The sequence below is a fragment of the Oncorhynchus clarkii genome, chromosome 13 (assembly GCF_045791955.1).
Source record: "Oncorhynchus clarkii lewisi isolate Uvic-CL-2024 chromosome 13, UVic_Ocla_1.0, whole genome shotgun sequence".
Classification (NCBI taxonomy): domain Eukaryota; kingdom Metazoa; phylum Chordata; class Actinopteri; order Salmoniformes; family Salmonidae; genus Oncorhynchus; species Oncorhynchus clarkii.
In genome coordinates this window covers 32,918,775-32,942,926 of record NC_092159.1, presented here as the reverse complement: position 1 = coordinate 32,942,926, position 24,152 = coordinate 32,918,775, and the positions used below count along the sequence as shown (strand labels likewise).

At 52.3% G+C, this 24,152-nt stretch overlaps 1 protein-coding gene across 1 annotated transcript in view; it reads left to right on the top strand.

Moving 5' to 3' along the window:
- LOC139364544 (calmodulin-regulated spectrin-associated protein 3-like) overlaps window positions 1-21,326 on the top strand; it is a 67,255-nt gene extending 45,929 nt beyond the window's left edge. The window contains 15 exon segments of the mRNA XM_071101354.1: window positions 9,788-9,851; window positions 9,854-9,924; window positions 10,076-10,126; window positions 10,128-10,253; window positions 10,689-10,773; window positions 11,811-11,853; window positions 12,053-12,156; window positions 12,558-12,630; window positions 12,775-14,779; window positions 14,876-15,009; window positions 15,129-15,418; window positions 15,601-15,703; window positions 15,950-16,068; window positions 16,600-16,718; window positions 18,676-21,326. Coding sequence (XP_070957455.1) covers window positions 9,788-9,851; window positions 9,854-9,924; window positions 10,076-10,126; window positions 10,128-10,253; window positions 10,689-10,773; window positions 11,811-11,853; window positions 12,053-12,156; window positions 12,558-12,630; window positions 12,775-14,779; window positions 14,876-15,009; window positions 15,129-15,418; window positions 15,601-15,703; window positions 15,950-16,068; window positions 16,600-16,718; window positions 18,676-18,978 — 3,690 coding nt within the window. The 3' untranslated portion in view covers window positions 18,979-21,326.
- The last annotated feature ends 2,826 nt before the right edge of the window (window positions 21,327-24,152 follow it).

Here is a 24,152-nt window from a genome sequence, read left to right as displayed (position 1 = left end):
TTCCCTCAGACCCCGTCTCTCCCGTCTCTCCCCTGTCTCCGTCTCTTCCCTCAGCCCCTGTCTCCGTCTCTCCCCTCAGCCCCCGTCTCTCCCCTCAGCCCCCGTCTCTCCCCTCAGCCCCCGTCTCTCCTCTCAGCCCCCGTCTCTGTCTCTCCCCTCAGCCTCCGTCTCTGTCTCTCCCCTCAGCCCCCGTCTCTCCCCTCAGCCCCCGTCTCCGTCTCTTCCCCCAGCCCCCGTCTCTTCCCTCAGCCCCCGTCTCTGTCTCATCCCTCAGCCCCTGTCTCCGTCTCATCCCTCCGCCCCCGTCTCTTCCCTCAGCCCCCGTCTCTCCCCTCAGCCCCCGTCTCTTGCCTCAGCCCCCGTCTCTCCCCTCAGCCCCCGTCTCTCCCCTCAGCCCCCGTCTCTCCCCTCAGCCCCCGTCTCCGTCTCTTCCCCCAGCCCCCGTCTCTCCCCTCAGCCCCCGTCTCCGTCTCTCCCCTCAGCCTCAGCCCCCGTCTCCGTCTCTCCCCTCAGCCCCAGTCTCTCCCCTCAGCCCCAGTCTCTCCCCTCAGCCCCCGTCTCTCCCCTCATCCCCCGTCTCTCCCCTCAGCCCCCGTCTCTCCCCTCAGCCCCCGTCTCCGTATATGACATCAGGGCTATGCTGGCTGGGCTGGCACTGCCATGTAGTCTCTAGTCTCTCTCTCTTTCTAGTCTCTGTCTCGCGTGCACACACACAGCAAGGTGCCTACGTCAGCACTTTACACCCAACATGGAGAGAGAGACACAGACAGACCGAACAGCAGTTGTGTGGAGAGATTCAGGCCGCAGCCTTGTAGCAGCTGCAGCAGTGTGTTCGTGTGTGCGCGCTATGATGACTACCAGTCAGGGAGAAATTGAGTAAAATAAAAACTTGTAGTAAAACGAGTAAAAGGGGCCCGGCACTTGTTAGTTACAGATTAGGCTTAGACTAGAGAAGGGTTGAGATGGAAGAAAGGGCCCCCTGACAAGGGAATCTGTTGTTATGACCTGTCTGTCCTCTCCACTGCTCTACTGTTGACCAGGCCCCATTGGTCTCTGGTCAAAAGTAGTGCACTATGTAGCAAATAGTGTGCCATTTGAGACTCAGACAGGGTTCATGATTATAACAGAGAGAGGGGGATGCGGTTAGCCAATAGAGAGAAGGGAGGAGGCCCACTGCTGCTGCTGTGTGGATTCATGTCAGGCACAGGCTGTGTCCCAAATGGAACCCTGTTCCCTATCTATTGCACTACTTTTACTATACCTAATAGAGTGCACTACTTATGACCAGGGCCCATAGAGTTCAGAGTTCTGGAACGACCGTTCCACAGGTTTATGCTCATTAATTGTTTATGGTTCATTGAACAAGCATGGGAGTCTGTGTTTAAACCCTTTACAATGAAGATCTGTGAAGTCTTTTGGATTTTTACGAATTATCTTTTAAAGCCAGGGTCCTGAAAAACTGCCCTTTTTCTTGTTGAGTTGCAAAATTAATAGAATTGCATTGAGGGATTTATAAAATTGCAAAATCTTCTCTCCGCCTGCCTCATGGCAAAATGTGTAGAATTTTAGCCCTTATGATGAGTTCAGACTTTTTTGGACCCCGATCCCATCAAAGTTGCCCATCCCTGACCTAGCCCCATGGAAAGCATGGAGGGAGGCAGCAGTAGACCGATAACGAGCTAACCCTCTTATGGGCGCTAAGGAGCTCTCCCCTGAGTGAGCCTCAGCCCCTGTCTCTCCACTCAGCCCCTGTCTCCGTCTCTTCCCTCAGCCCCTGTCTCTCCACTCAGCCCCTGTCTCCGTCTCTCCCCTCAGACCCCGTCTCTCCCCTCAGACCCCGTCTCTCCCCTCAGACCCCGTCTCTTCCCCCAGCCCCTCTCCGTCTCTTCCCCAGCCCCTCTCCGTCTCTTCCCCCAGCCCCTCTCCGTCTCTTCCCCCAGCCCCTCTCCGTCTCGCCCCCCAGCCCCTCTCCGTCTCTCCCCCCAGCCCCTCTCCGTCTCTTCCCCCAGCCCCTCTCCGTCTCCTCCCCCAGCCCCTCTCCGTCTCTTCCCCCAGCCCCTCTCTGTCTCTCCCCCCAGCCCCTCTCCGTCTCTCCACTCAGCCCCTGTCTCTCCACTCAGCCCATCTCCGTCTCGTCCCTCAGCCCCTGTCTCCGTCCTCAGCCCCTGTCTCTCCACTCAGCCCCTGTCTCTCCACTCAGCCCCGTCTCTCCACTCAGCCCCTGTCTCTCCACTCAGCCCCTGTCTCTCCACTCAGCCCCTGTCTCTCCACTCAGCCCCTGTCTCTCCACTCAGCCCCCGTCTCCGTCTCTCCACTCAGCCCCCGTCTCCGTCTCTTCCCTCAGCCCCTGTCTCTTCCCTCAGCCCCTGTCTCCGTCTCTTCCCTCAGCCCCTGTCTCTTCCCTCAGCCCCTGTCTCTTCCCTCAGCCCCTGTCTCTTCCCTCAGCCCCTGTCTCTTCCCTCAGCCTCTGTCTCTTCCCTCAGCCTCTGTCTCTTCCCTCAGCCCCTGTCTCTCCACTCAGCCCCTGTCTCCGTCTCTTCCCTCAGCCCCTGTCTCTCCACTCAGCCCCTGTCTCCGTCTCTTCCCTCAGCCCCTGTCTCTCCACTCAGCCCCTGTCTCTGTCTCTCCGCCCAGACCCCGTCTCTCCCCTCAGACCCCGTCTCTCCTCTCAGCCCCCGTCTCTGTCTCTCCCCTCAGCCTCCGTCTCTCGTCTCTCCCCTCAGCCCCCGTCTCTCCCCTCAGCCCTCGTCTCTCCCCTCAGCCCCCGTCTCCGTCTCTTCCCCCAGCCCCCGTCTCTCCCCTCAGCCCCTGTCTCTGTCTCATCCCTCAGCCCCTGTCTCCGTCTCATCCCTCAGCCCCCGTCTCTTCCCTCAGCCCCCGTCTCTCCCCTCAGCCCCCGTCTCTCCCCTCAGCCCCCGTCTCTCCCCTCAGCCCCCGTCTCCGTCTCTTCCCCCAGCCCCCGTCTCTCCCCTCAGCCCCCGTCTCCGTCTCTCCCCTCAGCCTCAGCCCCCGTCTCCGTCTCTCCCCTCAGCCCCCGTCTCTCCCCTCAGCCCCCGTCTCCGTCACTCCCCTCAGCCCCCGTCTCTCCCCTCAGCCCCCGTCTCTCCCCTCAGCCCCCGTCTCTCCCCTCAGCCCCCGTCTCTCCCCTCAGCCCCTGTCTCCGTCTCTTCCCTCAGCCCCTGTCTCCGTCTCTCCCCTCAGCCCCCGTCTCTCCCCTCAGCCCCCGTCTCTCCCCTCAGCCCCCGTCTCTCCCCTCAGCCCCCGTCTCTCCCCTCAGCCCCCGTCTCTGTCTCTCCCCTCAGCCCCTGTCTCTGTCTCTCCCCTCAGCCCCTGTCTCCGTCTCTTCCCTCAGACCCCGTCTCTCCCGTCTCTCCCCTGTCTCCGTCTCTTCCCTCAGCCCCTGTCTCCGTCTCTCCCCTCAGCCCCCGTCTCTCCCCTCAGCCCCCGTCTCTCCTCTCAGCCCCCGTCTCTGTCTCTCCCCTAAGCCTGCGTCTCTGTCTCTCCCCTCAGCCCCCGTCTCTCCCCTCAGCCCCCGTCTCCGTCTCTTCCCCCAGCCCCCGTCTCTTCCCTCAGCCCCCGTCTCTGTCTCTTCCCTCAGCCCCTGTCTCCGTCTCATCCCTCAGCCCCCGTCTCTTCCCTCAGCCCCCGTCTCTCCCCTCAGCCCCCGTCTCTTCCCTCAGCCCCCGTCTCTCCCCTCAGCCCCCGTCTCTCCCCTCAGCCCCCGTCTCTCCCCTCAGCCCCCGTCTCCGTCTCTTCCCCCAGCCCCCGTCTCTCCCCTCAGCCCCCGTCTCCGTCTCTCCCCTCAGCCTCAGCCCCCGTCTCCGTCTCTCCCCTCAGCCCCAGTCTCTCCCCTCAGCCCCAGTCTCTCCCCTCAGCCCCCGTCTCTCCCCTCAGCCCCCGTCTCTCCCCTCAGCCCCCGTCTCTCCCCTCAGCCCCCGTCTCCGTATATGACATCAGGGCTATGCTGGCTGGGCTGGCACTGCCATGTAGTCTCTAGTCTCTCTCTCTTTCTAGTCTCTGTCTCGCGTGCACACACACAGCAAGGTGCCTACGTCAGCACTTTACACCCAACATGGAGAGAGAGACACAGACAGACCGAACAGCAGTTGTGTGGAGAGATTCAGGCCGCAGCCTTGTAGCAGCTGCAGCAGTGTGTTCGTGTGTGCGCGCTATGATGACTACCAGTCAGGGAGAAATTGAGTAAAATAAAAACTTGTAGTAAAACGAGTAAAAGGGGCCCGGCACTTGTTAGTTACAGATTAGGCTTAGACTAGAGAAGGGTTGAGATGGAAGAAAGGGCCCCCTGACAAGGGAATCTGTTGTTATGACCTGTCTGTCCTCTCCACTGCTCTACTGTTGACCAGGCCCCATTGGTCTCTGGTCAAAAGTAGTGCACTATGTAGCAAATAGTGTGCCATTTGAGACTCAGACAGGGTTCATGATTATAACAGAGAGAGGGGGATGCGGTTAGCCAATAGAGAGAAGGGAGGAGGCCCACTGCTGCTGCTGTGTGGATTCATGTCAGGCACAGGCTGTGTCCCAAATGGAACCCTGTTCCCTATCTATTGCACTACTTTTACTATACCTAATAGAGTGCACTACTTATGACCAGGGCCCATAGAGTTCAGAGTTCTGGAACGACCGTTCCACAGGTTTATGCTCATTAATTGTTTATGGTTCATTGAACAAGCATGGGAGTCTGTGTTTAAACCCTTTACAATGAAGATCTGTGAAGTCTTTTGGATTTTTACGAATTATCTTTTAAAGCCAGGGTCCTGAAAAACTGCCCTTTTTCTTGTTGAGTTGCAAAATTAATAGAATTGCATTGAGGGATTTATAAAATTGCAAAATCTTCTCTCCGCCTGCCTCATGGCAAAATGTGTAGAATTTTAGCCCTTATGATGAGTTCAGACTTTTTTGGACCCCGATCCCATCAAAGTTGCCCATCCCTGACCTAGCCCCATGGAAAGCATGGAGGGAGGCAGCAGTAGACCGATAACGAGCTAACCCTCTTATGGGCGCTAAGGAGCTCTCCCCTGAGTGAGCCTCAGCCCCTGTCTCTCCACTCAGCCCCTGTCTCCGTCTCTTCCCTCAGCCCCTGTCTCTCCACTCAGCCCCTGTCTCCGTCTCTCCCCTCAGACCCCGTCTCTCCCCTCAGACCCCGTCTCTCCCCTCAGACCCCGTCTCTTCCCCCAGCCCCTCTCCGTCTCTTCCCCAGCCCCTCTCCGTCTCTTCCCCCAGCCCCTCTCCGTCTCTTCCCCCAGCCCCTCTCCGTCTCTCCCCCCAGCCCCTCTCCGTCTCTCCCCCCAGCCCCTCTCCGTCTCTTCCCCCAGCCCCTCTCCGTCTCCTCCCCCAGCCCCTCTCCGTCTCTTCCCCCAGCCCCTCTCTGTCTCTCCACTCAGCCCCTGTCTCTCCACTCAGCCCATCTCCGTCTCGTCCCTCAGCCCCTGTCTCCGTCCTCAGCCCCTGTCTCTCCACTCAGCCCCTGTCTCTCCACTCAGCCCCGTCTCTCCACTCAGCCCCTGTCTCTCCACTCAGCCCCTGTCTCTCCACTCAGCCCCTGTCTCTCCACTCAGCCCCTGTCTCTCCACTCAGCCCCCGTCTCCGTCTCTTCCCTCAGCCCCTGTCTCTTCCCTCAGCCCCTGTCTCCGTCTCTTCCCTCAGCCCCTGTCTCTTCCCTCAGCCCCTGTCTCTTCCCTCAGCCCCTGTCTCTTCCCTCAGCCCCTGTCTCTTCCCTCAGCCTCTGTCTCTTCCCTCAGCCCCTGTCTCTCCACTCAGCCCCTGTCTCCGTCTCTTCCCTCAGCCCCTGTCTCTCCACTCAGCCCCTGTCTCCGTCTCTTCCCTCAGCCCCTGTCTCTCCACTCAGCCCCTGTCTCCGTCTCTTCCCTCAGCCCCTGTCTCTCCACTCAGCCCCTGTCTCCGTCTCTTCCCTCAGCCCCTGTCTCTCCACTCAGCCCCTGTCTCTGTCTCTCCGCCCAGACCCCGTCTCTCCCCTCAGACCCCGTCTCTCCCCTCAGACCCCGTCTCTTCCCCCAGCCCCTCTCCGTCTCTTCCCCAGCCCCTCTCCGTCTCTTCCCCCAGCCCCTCTCCGTCTCTTCCCCCAGCCCCTCTCCGTCTCTTCCCCCAGCCCCTCTCCGTCTCTTCCCCCAGCCCCTCTCCGTCTCTCCCCCCAGCCCCTCTCCGTCTCTCCACTCAGCCCCTGTCTCTCCACTCAGCCCGTCTCCGTCTCTTCCCTCAGCCCCTGTCTCCGTCCTCAGCCCCTGTCTCTCCACTCAGCCCCTGTCTCTCCACTCAGCCCCTGTCTCTCCACTCAGCCCCTGTCTCTCCACTCAGCCCCGTCTCTCCACTCAGCCCCGTCTCTCCACTCAGCCCCTGTCTCTCCACTCAGCCCCTGTCTCTCCAATCAGCCCCTGTCTCTCCACTCAGCCCCTGTCTCTCCACTCAGCCCCTGTCTCTCCACTCAGCCCCCGTCTCCGTCTCTTCCCTCGTCTCCGTCTCTTCCCTAAGCCCCTGTCTCTTCCCTCAGCCCCTGTCTCCGTCTCTTCCCTCAGCCCCTGTCTCTTCCCTCAGCCCCTGTCTCTTCCCTCAGCCCCTGTCTCTTCCCTCAGCCCCTGTCTCTTCCCTCAGCCCCTGTCTCTTCCCTCAGCCCCTGTCTCTTCCCTCAGCCCCTGTCTCTCCACTCAGCCCCCGTCTCCGTCTCTTCCCTCAGCCCCTGTCTCTCCACTCAGCCCCTGTCTCCGTCTCTTCCCTCAGCCCCTGTCTCTTCCCTCAGCCCCTGTCTCTGTCTCTTCCCTCAGCCCCTGTCTCTCCACTCAGCCCCTGTCTCCGTCTCTTCCCTCAGCCCCTGTCTCTCCACTCAGCCCCTGTCTCCGTCTCTTCCCTCAGCCCCTGTCTCTCCACTCAGCCCCTGTCTCCGTCTCTCCCCTCAGACCCCGTCTCTCCCCTCAGACCCCGTCTCTCCCCTCAGACCCCGTCTCTTCCCCCAGCCCCTCTCCGTCTCTTCCCAGCCCCTCTCCGTCTCTTCCCCCAGCCCCTCTCCGTCTCTTCCCCCAGCCCCTCTCCGTCTCTTCCCCCAGCCCCTCTCCGTCTCTCCACTCAGCCCCTGTCTCTCCACTCAGCCCCTGTCTCTCCACTCAGCCCCTGTCTCTCCACTCAGCACGTCTCCGTCTCTTCCCTCAGCCCCTGTCTCCGTCCTCAGCCCCTGTCTCTCCACTCAGCCCCTGTCTCTCCACTCAGCCCCGTCTCTCCACTCAGCCCCCGTCTCTCCACTCAGCCCCCGTCTCTCCACTCAGCCCCCGTCTCTCCACTCAGCCCCCGTCTCTCCACTCAGCCCCCGTCTCTCCACTCAGCCCCTGTCTCTCCACTCAGCCCCTGTCTCTCCACTCAGCCCCTGTCTCTCCACTCAGCCCCTGTCTCTCCACTCAGCCCCCGTCTCCGTCTCTTCCCTCGTCTCCGTCTCTTCCCCCAGCCCCTCTCCGTCTCTCCCCCCAGCCCCTCTCCGTCTCTCCACTCAGCCCCTGTCTCTCCACTCAGCCCGTCTCCGTCTCTTCCCTCAGCCCCTGTCTCCGTCCTCAGCCCCTGTCTCTCCACTCAGCCCCTGTCTCTCCACTCAGCCCCTGTCTCTCCACTCAGCCCCGTCTCTCCACTCAGCCCCGTCTCTCCACTCAGCCCCTGTCTCTCCACTCAGCCCCTGTCTCTCCACTCAGCCCCTGTCTCTCCACTCAGCCCCTGTCTCTCCACTCAGCCCCTGTCTCTCCACTCAGCCCCCGTCTCCGTCTCTTCCCTCGTCTCCGTCTCTTCCCTAAGCCCCTGTCTCTTCCCTCAGCCCCTGTCTCCGTCTCTTCCCTCAGCCCCTGTCTCTTCCCTCAGCCCCTGTCTCTTCCCTCAGCCCCTGTCTCTTCCCTCAGCCCCTGTCTCTTCCCTCAGCCCCTGTCTCTTCCCTCAGCCCCTGTCTCTTCCCTCAGCCCCTGTCTCTTCCCTCAGCCCCCGTCTCTTCCCTCAGCCCCTGTCTCTCCACTCAGCCCCTGTCTCCGTCTCTTCCCTCAGCCCCTGTCTCTTCCCTCAGCCCCTGTCTCTTCCCTCAGCCCCTGTCTCTCCACTCAGCCCCTGTCTCCGTCTCTTCCCTCAGCCCCTGTCTCTCCACTCAGCCCCTGTCTCCGTCTCTTCCCTCAGCCCCTGTCTCTCCACTCAGCCCCTGTCTCTGTCTCTCCCCTCAGACCCCGTCTCTCCCCTCAGACCCCGTCTCTCCCCTCAGACCCCGTCTCTTCCCCCAGCCCCTCTCCGTCTCTTCCCCCAGCCCCTCTCCGTCTCTTCCCCCAGCCCCTCTCCGTCTCTCCCCCCAGCCCCTCTCCGTCTCTCCACTCAGCCCCTGTCTCTCCACTCAGCCCGTCTCCGTCTCTTCCCTCAGCCCCTGTCTCCGTCCTCAGCCCCTGTCTCTCCACTCAGCCCCTGTCTCTCCACTCAGCCCCTGTCTCTCCACTCAGCCCCTGTCTCTCCACTCAGCCCCTGTCTCTCCACTCAGCCCCTGTCTCTCCACTCAGCCCCTGTCTCTCCACTCAGCCCGTCTCCGTCTCTTCCCTCAGCCCCTGTTTCCGTCCTCAGCCCCTGTCTCTCCACTCAGCCCCTGTCTCTCCACTCAGCCCCGTCTCTCCACTCAGCCCCTGTCTCTCCACAGCCCCTGTCTCTCCACTCAGCCCCTGTCTCTCCACTCAGCCCCTGTCTCTCCACTCAGCCCCTGTCTCTCCACTCAGCCCCCGTCTCCGTCTCTTCCCTCAGCCCCTGTCTCTTCCCTCAGTCCCTGTCTCTTCCCTCAGCCCCTGTCTCTTCCCTCAGCCCCTGTCTCTTCCCTCAGCCCCTGTCTCTTCCCTCAGCCCCTGTCTCTTCCCTCAGCCCCTGTCTCTCCACTCAGCCCCCGTCTCCGTCTCTTCCCTCAGCCCCTGTCTCTCCACTCAGCCCCTGTCTCTCCACTCAGCCCCTGTCTCTTCCCTCAGCCCCTGTCTCTTCCCTCAGCCCCTGTCTCTTCCCTCAGCCCCTGTCTCTTCCCTCAGCCCCTGTCTCTTCCCTCAGCCCCTGTCTCTGTCTCTTCCCTCAGCCCCTATCTCTCCACTCAGCCCCTGTCTCCGTCTCTTCCCTCAACCCCTGTCTCTCCACTCAGCCCCTGTCTCCGTCTCTTCCCTCAACCCGTCTCTCCACTCAGCCCCTGTCTCCGTCTCTTCCCTCAGCCCCTGTCTCGCCACTCAGCCCCTGTCTCTGTCTCTCTTGGGGTGAAAGGGGTTTTGAGTGTATAGTCTTGCACACACACACACACACACACACACACACACACACACACACACTGTGCCACAGGATTCCTGGGGTTTGTGCTGCTCTCTCACTGAGCCATCCCTAGTGAGTTGATTACAGAACAACACTGTAACAGAACCAAACTGTATTCTGCAACCTGTCATCCATGAGTCATGCTGCCATATCTCATAGCAGAGAGGAGGAAGAAAACACACTCACACAATGATTAGGAGGAAGAGGAAGAAAGAGAAAGTATACAGTGATGGGGCAGAGAGGAGAAAGTACATAGAGTAAAAAGGGCTGTTATCGTGATAGCACAGATGTTCCAAAGTTCACTCAGACAAGCTCTCACTTTCTATTTTTCTCTCTTTACTCCTCTCCTCTTGTCACTGCCACGCTTTCTGCTGACTCAGAGCTGTGTCCTGCAGCTACCAATCCCGCAGCTACCTCCCCTGACTGTTCCAATGCTGACAGTTTCCTGTTCTCTTTGCTGTGATTGGTGCAGAGTGCCCACCTGGCGGTGATGGATGCCCTGATGTCGTTGGGCGCCATGGAGATGGTGAGCGCAGTGTGGGGGAGGAGCTTCTGGGTGGAGTGGGAGGAGCCAGCCGGGAGAACACCCTGCTCCACTGGGTGAACGGGGTAAGGACAAGGAGGGCTGACTCTGTCTCTCTCATTCTCTTTGTCTCGCTCTCTGTCATTGAGTCATGATTTCATAACCCAATTTATATGTGAGTACAAAATATACATACTTGTAACGTGTGGCTTTCTACCCCCCCCCCCCCCCCCCCAGTTGAATCGGAGGCTGAGAGAGAAAACAGAGTGGTGTGACCCATCTCAGGACTGAGTCCATGGCGGTGGCAGACAGCCTGTACAACCTGCAGCTGATCCGAGAGTTCTGTGACAGCTGTCTGAAGAGCTGCTGCCCCCTGGTGTTGGAGGACCTGCTCTACACCCCACAGGAGCTCCAGGTACTACACCCCCACCTTATTGTGGGCCCATATAGCCACATCTACACCAACCCTTTTTCTGGAGAGTTACCTTCCTGTAGGTTTTTGCTTCAACCCCAGTTGTAACTAACCTGATTCATTTGGCTTATTATTAGGTGTGCTAGACTAGGGTTGTAGTACAAACCTACAGGATGGTAGCGCTCCAGAAACAGGGTTGGAGAGCTCTGATCTACACATTGTCTTTGCCTCAGAGCCATGTATTTAGAAATATATGGCTAAATATATGTCACTGCCTAGACTGTCTTATACAGAGAGTGTTTGGCCACCTGGGGCTGGATGCCATACATGTAGTAAAACTATTAGAGCATATAACTTTATTGATACCCAGGAATGATTTGTTATGGAGACCGAAACAGCATTACAGGGGCCCTTTAACTGTTTCTCTGGTATGTTCAGGTCAACGTGATGAGTTTCCTAGCAGAGCTACTGGGTTGGTTTGAGGTACGGAGGCCAGAGTTTGTTCAGCCACTGAACACCACTGGTAAGCGTTTTGCTGGGCCCTGTTCAAGAGGATGCAATGTTACAAAACATTCCAATCAAATCAACAACAAAAAATTCATGTGCGCCGAATACAACAGGTGTTACAGTAAAATGCTTACTTACAGGCTCTAACCAATAGTGCAAAAAAGGTATTAGGTGAGTAAAGAAATAAAACAACAGTAAAAAGACAGGCTATATACAGTAGCGAGGCTATATACAGTAGAGGGGTTATATACAGTAGCGAGGCTACATACAGACACCGGTTAGTGAGGCTGATTAAGGTAGTATGTACATGTAGATATGGTTAAAGTGACTATGCATATATGATGAACAGAGAGTAGCAGTAGCGTAAAAGAGGGGTTGGCGGGTGGTGGGTGGGATGCAGATAGCCCGGTTGCAGATATCCCGGTTAGCCAATGTGCGGGAACACTGGTTCGTCGGCCCAATTGAGGTAGCATGTTCATGAATGTATAGTTAAAGTGACTATGCATATGATAAACAGAGAGTAGCAGCAGCGTAGAAAATAGGGTTTGGGAAGGGGGCACACAATGCAAATAGTCCTGGTAGCCATTTGATTACCTGTTCAGGAGTCTTATGGCTTGGGGGTAAAAACTGTTGAGAAGCCTTTTTGTCCTAGACTTGGCACTCCGGTACCGCTTGCCATGCAGTAGTAGAGAGAACAGTCTATTGCTGGGGTCTTTGACACGTAGAAATGTGTCCTATAGAACAGATGGTCTGTCAAGTAGAATAGGGAATTATGTCAGCTCTAGTTATTACATTTCTATCTGCAATATTCAAAGCGTTTTGCCTCACTGAATACACCCCTAGGCCTATATTCATAAAGCGACTGAGTAGGAGTGCTGGTCTAGGATCAGGTTCTCTCTGTCCATATCTTATTCATTGTGATAAAAAAGGCTAAACTGATCCTATATCAAGCACTTCTACCTTTGAGATGCTTGATACATTATATGTGATTCCTGCGTAGGCCTAAATGGCTGTGTCGATATTTGACTAATGAGACCGTTTGTTTTATTCCAGATGCTTCTGCACTGCTCAAGCCAACCAGTTTGAGCAATAACAGGTACAGCAGCTCGCACAGTCATAATCACTAACATTACCACTAATATAGAAAATATAAAGTGATCTATTTCAGGAATGGTATCTTTAGAGTGAAAGTTTATTGTGAGAGCTGGTGAATGAGTAGATTTCCAATGTATTTATTACATATGGCAAATCAACTTGAACTTGAAACTGGAATCAAATTTTTGTCTGTATTTCAGCGGCTCTCCTTCCATCTTCAAGAAGCCATTCCTGCCCATCTCTTCACCAGTGTCGCCAGGGCCTGTGCCAGTTGAGACCAGGGCAACGCCATCCCATCATTTAGGTCTGTCACACTTCTGTTCTCTGCAGAACATCCGGGTTCAAATAGTATTTGTTTTATTTACAATAAAACAACATGATTATACATAGTACATATAATACAAAACTGATTGATTGATGAGCTTGCCTGGCACAATGAAAGCAATGGAGTAGTCCCGAAAGCGCAAACCCCGTTCATCTGTGACCACATGCAGGCATGCTCAATCAATCGCTCCTCAAAGTATTTGAGGGAGAACAGATAGTTAAGTTTACACCCAGGTCTGGTGAGGATGCCATTGCATCTTTTGTAACTGTGTGGTCTGCATGTGTTTATCAGTGGGTCCATGTAAAGCTTTTTCTGTCTCAGTTTTTTGTGCTTTTTGTTTGTGTGTGTGTATGTGTGTGAATATGTGTGAATGTGTACAGGATCTCTGACTCAGTCTGCCTCCATGTCTCATGTAGAGGGAGCTGGGAGAACAATGACCAAGAAGCCTTTCAGGTAGGCCCCATCTCATTGTCTTGCTCTGCCTGCCTGCCTGCCTGCCTTCCTTCCTTCCTTCCTTCCTTCCTTCCTTCTCAATACAACGGTTGAGGTCAATTCAGGAAGTAAACTCTCTCTCTCTTCCTGTCTCTCTCTGTCCAGTCATCCCCTGTACTCAGCCGTGTCATTTAGCATTCCCTTCAGCCTGGACAGCGACGTGGACGTTGTGATGGGCGGAGCCATCACCTGCTCGGTCAGCTCTGACAACGTGGCCCCCGGCCAGACTGTGACCCGCGTGCCCTACACTCCCCCAGAGGACATTAGCCATCTGCTCAACAAGCCCCCAGCCACCCCGGGCTCCCACAGAGGCTCCTGGGCCACCCAGAGCTCCTCTGTGGTGCCCATGCTGCTGAAGGAGAACTGCCTGGGAGACTGGGAAGGGGAGCTGCCCACCATCGAGGAGGCCCTGCAGATCATCCACAACGAGGGCAAGATGGAGCCCCGGCTCCACCCCGACGGGGCGGTCGATGGATTCTTCCTGCACTCGCCCGATGACCCGGCCAGCACCAGACACAACGGCCACGCCACTCACCCCTCCCACCCGCCTAACCCCATACCCCTCAGCTGCTCCGCCCCGTCCCGCTCTGGGATGATGTACCACCCCCACCTCCCCATGGGGGGCAAGACGCAGGCACCCAGGGAGCAGCCCTCCTCCTCCCATACCCGACACACCTCGGAGGGCTGGCGAGATGACGACTCGTTGCTGAGGGACGGGAGCATGGACTCTGACGCCTCTGAGGACCTCCTTCTCCTCCCCAATGCCCAGTCCACGCCTGCTGTCCACACCAGAAGCCACGGAGGGGATGACGACGCGTCGGACAGTGGCGTGAGGATGACCAGCTTTGCTGAGTTCAAGAAGAAACCGTCGACAGTGGGCAAATCACCTAAAAGCGGCGGCGCCAGCAGCAGTGAACCCGTCGCCCCGGCAGCAACGGCTCCGATGACAAGCTGGGTGGCCCAGCCCCAGAAGTCGACAGAGGAGAGCCCCAGTAAGCGCCCTGGACTGACCACCGAGATGTCAGAGCTGGGAGCCCGGCTGGATGAGAAGAGGAAGGCCATCGAGGCCCAGAAGAAACGTATTGAGGCCATCTTTGCCAAGCACCGCCAGAGACTGGGCAAGAGCGCCTTCCTGCAGTTGAAGAAGGAGCACAGAGAGGGGGAGAGAGAGGAGGAGGAGGGCGGTCAAGTCAGCGCCTTCTCCACAGAGGAGGACCTCGGGGGGCTGACGCTAGAGGAAACGCTGGCTCGCGTGGAGGACGAGGAGCAGCAGGAGGGGAATGTCAAACCTTCATCACACCTGGACAACAAGCAGGCCTCCTTACCCAGAAGGGAGAAGGGTGCAGGGGTGGCAGGGCCAGGAGGAGAGCAGGTCGGGGTGGCAAGGCATCAGCCAGCGCCCTTGGGGGTTTACAACAACGCCGTATCAAAGCTGAACGCGGCACTAAGCTCCCTGCAGAGCGACATGCAGCGCCTCTCCGAACAACAGGACCAACTCATCAGGAAGAAGCCCGTCGCTCCCGCCAGCAACAAGTCCTGGGTGATCCTGCCCAGTCTCAAATCCTCGGCCCCTCCCCCGACCCGCATGTCCCGCGCGTCCACCCCCCGTGACCTCGCCTCTGCCTCCTCTTCCCCCTCGTCATCCCGCCGCAACGCCGCCAGTCCCACCAGAACATCCAATTCGCCCCAGGTCCAGCGCCGGGCCAAGTCGGTGCCTCCCAAGAGCCCCAAGCACCAGGCCACCCACTACCACCACGTCCGCCCCCAGGACCTCAAAGTGCAGGGCCTGTCGCGCGTGCTCACCCCCCCGAAGAATGTGGACACTATCCCCCACCTGTGCCGCGCCTCCCCCTGGCAGTGCCGGGACCAGAACTCTTCCACCTCGGGGAGAAAGGAGCTTGTGGGTTGTGGGAGCTCTGGGGCGCCCTCAGAGTGCTCGTTTGAGGGTGATGTTCTGGCGGCGGGGTTTTTTAATGGCAAGCGCAGCAGCCTGATCGAGATTTCTCTATCAGCCTTGCGTGGGGACGAGGATGACCTGAGTGTCATGGATGACTCCATGAGCGACGTGACCGAACCTGAGATGAAGGGAGGGGTCGGCTTCTTCTTTAAGGTTAGTCGGACTATGTGTGTGTGTTTGTTTGTCTGTGTATGTGTTTAAGCCTGACTAATTCTGTATCTGTATGTGTGCGTTTGTGTCCTCCATCAGGATGGAAGGGTGTGGCCGGAGGACGAAATGGCCCAGAGGAAAGCAGCCCTGATGGAGAAACAGCAGAAGAGGGCGGAGGAGATGAAGAGACGCAGACTCGAGCAGGAGGAGAAGAGCGAGAAAGAGCATGCGATGTGCGTTGTGTTTTCAAGCCTCTTATAGAACTGCATTGTCCAATAGTCGAGTCTCTGAATCAACTAGATGGAGCTGCTTATGTTACCTCCTCTCTTACCTCCTCTCTCTATACCTGTAGCCGACCTGAGTGGTTTAACATCGAGGGATGTGGAGACAAGAGTGAGGGTGGCGGAAGTGAGGACAAGCCCCGGACCCCCTGTACCCACTCTTCGGATAGCACGACCCAGCGGAGAGACACCTTTACCAGGCAGGAGTACGAGCGGAGGCAGCAGCTGAAGATCATGGAGGATCTGGACGAGGTGTTGCAGCAGAAGCCCACCACGGTGCGTGGCGTGAAGAAGCAGAGACCCAAGACCATGTTCCGGGACGACTTAGTGCTTTTCCGCTGCCCCACCAAGGGATTAATGGGTAGATATAAACTCCACCGCCTGCTCTCCTGTTGCTGAGTCAGTCCTGGGCTGTTCCTTGTCGTTTTTTTGTTGTTGCTGCGTATATCAGAAGATTGCAATGTGTCATATTAATGTGTTTTTTTCTGTGTTTGTGTTTCTCTCACTCTCTCTCTGTCTCTCTCTCACTCACTCACTCACTAGGCTCCAAACTCAACAAGGTCTATTCCCACTCTACCATGAACCTGTCCTCAATGGCTAACGACACTGGCAATAGCGGGACACTGGCCGTCAGGAAATCTCCCAGGTAACTAACTGTCAACCATAACAAGTTGTATTTTACTGCACAGGTAACTATACCGCACAGTTGGTTAACCATAACGAGTTGTATTTCCCCCCCACAGGGACCTGTAGCTGCCCGACTATGCTCCCGTCCTCACTATCGGCCTGTTTTTTAAATAAATATGTGATTCGGTGTCTGTCTGTTTTATGTACCAGTATATAGATTGTTTTGTTGTTATGCTTCACAACACATTTCCTCTCCTCCCTACAGCCGATCTCACTCCCCCTCAAGGCTGATATCACCAGGACGAATGGCCAATCAGAACGGAGAGAAGGACTGGGAGAACGCCTCCACGGCCTCGTCTCCTACCTCCATTCCAGAATACACCGGTATGTTTACCTTACGTTACAGCTTACTGTTAACCATCACTCGGGGTCTATGACTGTGACATACCCTCTTCCAATATTCCTGTTCCAATAATATCCACACTAGCATTAATCAATAATCTTACTTAACCCAGAACTAAAGTATTGTGTAATTGGCCAGATGCTCGATTAAGAAAGCGAACCGGAACAAAGAACTCTCTCTTTAAATGTTCCCTCCCCGTCTGAATATTGAAAGATGCTAAGACCTGCAAAATCGTGATTTGTCCAAAGTACCAGAACTAATGCTGCTCGTTATCTCATGCATCCCTTTGTAATCATGACAGATCTACGCTACCATTTATGTTTACGATAGATTACTTTATCATAAGTGGAATGCTAGTGTGGATATGGGAATACGATGTCATCATAAGTATCTGTTTGAACCAATCCACCACATATTAACAGAAAGCCCATATGGGAACGTACTTGGTCTTTGATATATGGCGTGTTATTTGTATTGATTGTGTTTCGGCGTTGATTTGTGTTGGCTTACAGGGCCCAAGCTGTACAAGGAGCCCAGCTTCAAGTCCAACAAGTTCATCATCCACAACGCCATCTCCCGCTGCTGCCTTGCCGGCAAGGTCAACGCACTGCAGAAAAACAAGATTGTAGAGGTCAGAAATCTTTAAATCAACAACTCCCCTTAGATCCTTTTAAATCAATGTGTGCATCCCAAATGGCACCACCATAATCCATTATAGTGCACTTAGGATGCAAACAACCCCTGTTAGAGCCCTTTAAATCAACAACCTTTCTAACTGTCAGGAGAATTCTATACTCCTGTTCATTTACCAATTAAATTATGTTACCCCACTCTGTTATATCAGGATTTGTAAGATACTGATAGAAACAAAAACAGACAGAGGCCCAGGCTACCAAAGTTTAATGTTTAATCACGGGAACGTTCTGACGTGTACAGTACAGGACCTTCAATTTATAGCGACACAGATACTTCCACACCAAACATCAAATCCACCCGCCAATAGAGCCTAGGGGAGTACGTGAGAATAGTGTCTTCCTACCCTCCCCTAAGATAGGGAGATGTGGGACTGGGAAGTTCTCAGTGTCCCAGCCAAGGTCTTCCCGGATCTGGCTCAGACAGATAGTATAATAATATAATCATCGAATGAGACTGTGTGTGGTTTTAGTCAGAATCAACGTTTTGGGAACAATGTGTCTAGTGTTTTGAGAACAGACTGTCTGCGCCAGATCCGGGAAGACCTTGGCTGGGACACTGAGAACTTCCCAGTCCCAGGTCTCTCCCTATCATAGGGGAGGGTAGGAAGACACTATTCTCATGTACTCCCCTAGGCTCTATTGGCGGGCGGATTTGATGGTTGGTGTGGAAGTATGTGTGTCGCTATAAATTGAAGGTCCTGTACTGTACACGTCAGAACGTTCCCGTGAATAAACATTTAACTTCGGTAGACTGGGCCTCTGTCTGTTTTTGTTTCTATCAGTATCTTACAAATCCTGATATAACAGACTGAGGGTAACAATTGAATTGGTAAATGAACAGGAGTATAGAATTCTCCTGACACTAACCCCCTCTCCGCTCCGCTGGCTGGACTGGCTGTCACAGTCTACCTGGTTGGAGCCTCCCCATTGCCTCTGTTCATATCCCGTTTACCTCCTCTCTCTCAATTCAAAAGGGCTTTATTGGCATGGGAAACATATGTTTACAAAAGTGAAATAAACAATAAAAGGTGAACAGTAAATATTACAGTTCCAAAATAATAAAGACATTTCAAATGTCGTCATGTCTGTATAAAGTGTTGTAACAATGTGCAAATAGATAAAGTACAAAAGGGAAAATAAGTCAACATCAATATTGGTTGTATTTACAATGATATTTGTTCTTCATTGGTTTCCCTTTTCTTGTGGCAACAGTTCACACATCTTGCTGCTGTGATTGCACACTCCACCCAATAGATATGGGAGTTTATCAAAATTGGATTTGTTTTCATATTCTTTGTGGGTCTGTGTAATCTGAGGGAAATATGTCTCTATGGTCGTACATTTGGCAGGAGATTAGGAAGTGCAGGTCATTTTCCACCTAATTTTGTGGGCAGTGTTCACATAGCCTGTCTTCTCTTGAGAGCCAGGTCAGCCTACGGCAACCTTGCTCAATAGCAAGGCTATGCTTACTGAGTCTGTACATAGTCAAAGCTTTCCTTAATTTTGGTCAGTCACAGTGGTACACAGTGCCACTGTGTACTCTATGTTCAGGGCTAAATGGCATTGTAGTTTGCTAATTTTTATTGTTTGTTCTTTCCAATGTGTCAAGTAATAATTTTTTTGTTTTCTCATGATTTGGTTGGGTCTAATTGTGTTGCTGTCCTTGGGCTCTGTTTGTGAACAGAGGACCAGCTTGCTTATGGGACTCTCTCTCTTTGCCTCTCTCTCTCAATTCAATTCAATTCAATGCTTTATTGGCATGGGAAACATGTGTGTTACATTGGCAAAGCGCTCTCACTCTTTCTAATGTGTTTTTGCATTGAATTTGTTGAATTGTCATTGTTAAAGCGTTTTTAACATTGTTTTATCTTCCCCTCTCCTTCTATGGTTCAGGAGATGGAGAAGTGCCAGGCCAACCACTTCCTCATCCTCTTCCGTGACTCCAGCTGTCAGTTCCAGGCCGTCTACACCATGAACCCAGAGACCGAGGAGATGATGCACCTGACGGGCATCGGGCCTCGTGTCATCAGCCCTGCCATGGTGGAGTCCATATACAAGTATAGTTCGGACCGCAAACAGTTCACCACCATCCCATCCAAGACCATGTCCATGAGCGTCGATGCCTTCACCATCCCCGGGCACCTGTGGCAGAGCAAGCGCCCAGGGACCCCCAAGAAGCTGGGGAACCCCAAATAATAATGAGAACATCTCAAAGATGGAGGTGGTGATGGGCGGGGGGAGGAAGGAGGTGGACATATCTAAATCAGGGGCCCCTCTTCCCCCAGTCAACCCCCTCCTTTATCTTATATTGGTTTGGTCCAGTGTTGGCTGTTGATTTGGAGACTGCTTTAGCTCAGTAGGCTGGTCAGTTAGACCGCCAGAGGGATCTGAAAGGAATAAATGACACTGGTGCCTATACAAACCGCCTGTCCAACCAGATGGTCTCTGTCCCTTTAAGACCATCCTCGGTTGTATTCACTGGGAAGAAAACGGACCAAAACAGGGAGGGACTACCTGAATGTGTCCAATAAGAAAAGCTTGTTTTTCGTTGCAAAATGATTTGCTACGGTGTGCACTAATGAATATGACCCTTATCAGCTCTGTGCATGGGGGACATTGGTACATGTTATGTGACAAGGGGGCAAGCTAATCACTACTACTAAAGCCATTCATAGGGCTCTGTCTGTCACACACTACACCCCGTAGGTGTCTCTGATTGCCCCCCCCCCCCCCCCCCAGCCTGATCTACCTAGTTTGTAAAATAATAATAATAATGTTGTGATAGGACTGGAATGAACAAGCCGTCTTCCCACTGTACTGGGCCTATCACCCCCAGGGTCTGGCTCCCCCAGCCTCCCACTGCCTTCCCTTCTCCCCCCTGACCCTACTGCCTTCCCTTATACCCCTGACCCTACCTGCCTTCCCACTGTACTGGGCCTATCACCCCCAGGACCTGGCTCCCCCAGCCATCTACTGCCTTCCCTTCTCCCCCCTGACCCTACCTGCCTTCCCACTGTACTGGGCCTATCAACCCCAGGACCTGGCTCCCCCAGCCTCCTACTGCCTTCCCTTCTCCCCCCTGACCCTACCTGCCTTCCCACTGCCTCCCCTTGACTAACCCCGTCCACAGTCCTCCATTGTGACCTTAAACACTCGGTGGTGAGCGTGAGAGAGAACATCTCACACACTGCCGCAGCTCTCTGAACAGAACATGGGGGGGAACAGACCTGTAATCTCCCTCTATTTCTCTCTCTCTTCTCTTTCATCTGACCTTTCTTCTTTAATTCCAGGACTCTTTCTCCTCCCGTCTGCTGCTTCTCCGTGCAGACGGGACAGAAGAACCCAAGCTGAAAAAAATCAGACTTAGCAATCTGTTCTCTCATGAATGTAGGGCGCACCCGAACCACTGCTCCCCCAGTTTTCATTCGCCAGTCAAGGACTGGGAGGTACTGTATTGGGCGGGTCCACTGAGGGCTCTAGCACTCTTGACTGGCTGCCTTGCCTGTCAGTCAGAGCGGTATGAAGGGCTCCGCCCATCTCCAACTCTACTTCAGCTGTAGACATCTGGCTGTTTTTTTTACACCACTACTTTTGACATGTGCTGAGTGAATCTCTTCAGCCTTCGTGAGCAGAAATGAGAACTCAACTCTTAAAAAAAAAAAAAAATTGCTTTATTTCCTATTTCAGTACGACAGGAGGAATGAAAATAGCGTAATATTGTTGTACATGATTATCTTGATTAATAATATTGGAAAAAATGAAGGACTTTATACTCTGTTTAGCATTACCCTGGATTTACATTGTGTGGAGAGAAAAAAATAACTATGAATAAACTAGCCTGCTGCTTTACCATTAGCGAGGTGTGTGTGTGTTTGAGAGAAGAGCGTGCAAGTGAGTGAAAGAACGAGCGAATGAGTAGAAAAACTGTCTTAACAGAGACTTAGAGAAACAGAGACTTAGAGGACTATCCACAATCTGAGAAATAAACCGAGAAGGACAAAAATGAACAAGACGTGTCATTTGAGATCACACACACAGTATATGTTACCTGTGAATGAAGGATAATCAGGACTCAGCCCTAATTTGGTCCCTCTGCAGGGTATGGTGTAATACTATATGCAGTTTTGGGTAAGCCTAGACCCCATAGGGGACACATGGTGTTTCTGGTGTAACCTGTAGGCTCAAGTGGGTTCTGACCTCCTCTTGGCTTCATTTAGCACTACATCAGCTGATGTAGGTCAGCTGTCATCTCTCCTGTTTTGTTATACATCACAAACTGCCTCCAACAACAACAAAATGTTTCTGTCGTTTTGACTGAATTTCAAATGGAGATCTGAGATTTTTATTGTCTCTCTAAATCAGCATTTATTAAATGAAAGCGTGACAATGGGTTTGTATGTTCGGTGTATATTGCAAGGATTGTGTGACTGTTGGTTTAATCTGTTTGTAAAGAAGAGTACGTATGTGATAGTCAAACTATAACTGGATTCTGTGCAATTCTCCTGTAGACAGACAAGTCATGTAACCCCAAGCTGTGTTTATTGGGTAAGGATTGTTTTAGTTTCAAGATTGTATTATTTTTTTCTATTAAAGTGGTGATTCACGTTCATTTCATAAGAAGTCATGTTGTCTTTTTTATTTTACTCTGTCACCACCGTGTCAATGTGGGCGGAGTATTTGTGTTCCTCTCAAATTGTTCTTGATTACAGATCTATCCCAGGTAACTGGACCAGGCTAATACAATCCTTTTAAAAATCACCATTACCCCAGTTTTTGTCATGCTCATTCTTAGTGTTTCTGAACCCACCTTTAAATGAACAACTTTATAGGCTTAACAAAGCCTTCATGAACCCATTATAGGGCAACATATTCACAAATAATTTAGATGCCAAATTGTACTATATATATAAAAAAATAGAACATCTAGTGCTTATCCAAATATGACAGCTCTTATTTCACCCTTTATGTATACAGAATGGTATTTGCTAATAAATGATTTCTAAAGCATCTACCGTATGGAAGCCTTGGTGTTTATGAAAGCTTCATAAAACCTTTTAAAGTTACATTGCCTATCAGTTCCACGTTTTTAAAGTTTGAGAGAATTTCTTGCCTTTTTAATGTCTCTTTTTCCCCTCACTTCATTTTGATTTTTAGTTCAAGTCCGTACTATCATTGTCAGCATTAGCAGAATTGCACTGTGACTAAGAAGACTGCTTTGCTAAATGCCATGTGTGTAACAAACTCGTACCCTCTATGGCCCAAGTCAACAAAAAAGTGTGTGTGGAAATGAGAGTATAGGTTGAACACATTCTTGCTTACACACACACACACACACGAGACTTCCACTTTTCACAATTCTTGTTTATAGAGGTGTCATGCACCCCAAAAATCTAAGGGGGAACAAAGTGAGGATGGCTGGCGGGTGGTTCGGGGGTGAACTAGGTCCCCCGTCTGGAAGTTGGCGAATTTAGCATTTTTCAAACACCTGAAACCACTTTCTCCTGCAATCTAGAACCATAATCATTATGCTTAATTAAAGCATATACCTCTTGAGCAGTCTGTATCCTCCTGAGTGGTTGTTATTTTAATGAAACTATATATGCTCAAATCTGGGTACAAAATTAAAGGAATGTGAATCTTATTCAGTACATTTAGTAATTGCTTGCTTTTCTAAAGTCTACCAACCTTGCCAGCAGGCATGCCAGCTAACATAGACAATCTAGCTACTAACTTGATTGATAGCCTGAAATGGCTTCTTGGTAGCTAGTTGGGAGATGGCTAGCCCAGGTGGGGAACCTAAAACCAACTTCATAAAATTGTGAGTAGTATTACAGAGAAGGAACAACCAAAAATTAATAAAATGTACAGGACATCTCTGCTTGTATATTTCAAACCGGTCTTGTGGTAAAGGGATGACATACCTTACTCCAGATTCTATCTGACATAAAAATAGTACACAACATTAATTGTCTTGTCAAATGATATATGTCGTCTGCATAATGGGTGTACATGAGAAGAGGAGGGAGCATAATGGCAGTGTTTTGGTTCCTACTCCCATCTGAATGTATACTGACTAACTCGGGGTTTCAAACAAATGATCAATTGGAGATGTGTTTGAATAATGTAATACTTATCTGAATAACGATGATTACTTGGGAGGAAGTACACAAAGTAGATGGATGTTAAGGGATTTTTATGAATAATGACTAAATTATGTATACATTTCAATCAGAACTATGACAACAGAATACTGCTATGTTACTGTATGGATGTGTGAATCTTATAATCATAATACTGAATGCAATGTGTGTAGTTTTCATCCAGAATTAGGACATACTGTTCCTTGTTAGAAACTAATGAAGTTATCGTCAGACTGGCTAGAATGCTGTGTTCCTCACAGGACATCCTGTCTCTACACAGGGAGAGGAGAGACCTTGGGCTAGTAGTAGATTATTTAACAGGTGGTGGACAATGTGGGAAGGTTTGTGAACTATACTGCCATTGTATCGGAGAGGGGGAAGGACAGAATAAAACCGTCATTTTTAAATTGTTGTAAATTGTACCATGATCAGTACTCTCGAGAATAAACACTGTTGATTGATTTTGAGACTGGTCTCTGTCCATTTTATGCAAATAAGTATCTTACAAATTCTTAGAAATGGGCAGAGTGTTTTAATTGAATTGGTAAATGAACAAATAGGAACAAAATTCCTTTATCAATTGGTCCTTCGAGAGCCGGATCTAAATACCTGTCCCTGTCCTCTGAAGGTAATAAGCAGAGAATCGTGCACGGTCGGGCCGTGGTCCCGTATAACAAAGTCCTGTCCCCTGACATTGGGGCTCTATAACAGGCCGGTATACACCCCAGACCGACAGGGACGGTGACTAGATCCAACGAACATTGCTTTTCCCAGTCGGCGACAAGGTCAGGAGCCTATATTCTCGATTCTGGGGGGAATGATTTAAGTTATCTTTGATTTGATGTTCTAAAATGTTTTGAATTTATAGATAATAGGAGCTTTGCTATTCCAAACAGATCCACTGGGTTTTGTATGACCAATATACATATATCGATAACAGGGCAGGTCCGAAATGACCTGAGGTAAGGTGCACTTCCATAAATAAAATTAGCTTAAAACCTCTTTAGGATGCTGCGAATTTTCGCAGCTTTTTGTTAAAAATCGCGCAACATTTCAAAGTCCTGCTACTCATGCCAGGAATATAGTATATGCATATGATAAGTATGTGTGTATAGAAAACACTCTGAAGTCTCTAAAACTGGTTAAATCGAGTCTGTGGCTATAACAGAACGTGTTTAGGAGTAAAAATCCCTGGTAAAACTGTTTACCAAAAACACAAAAATAATATTA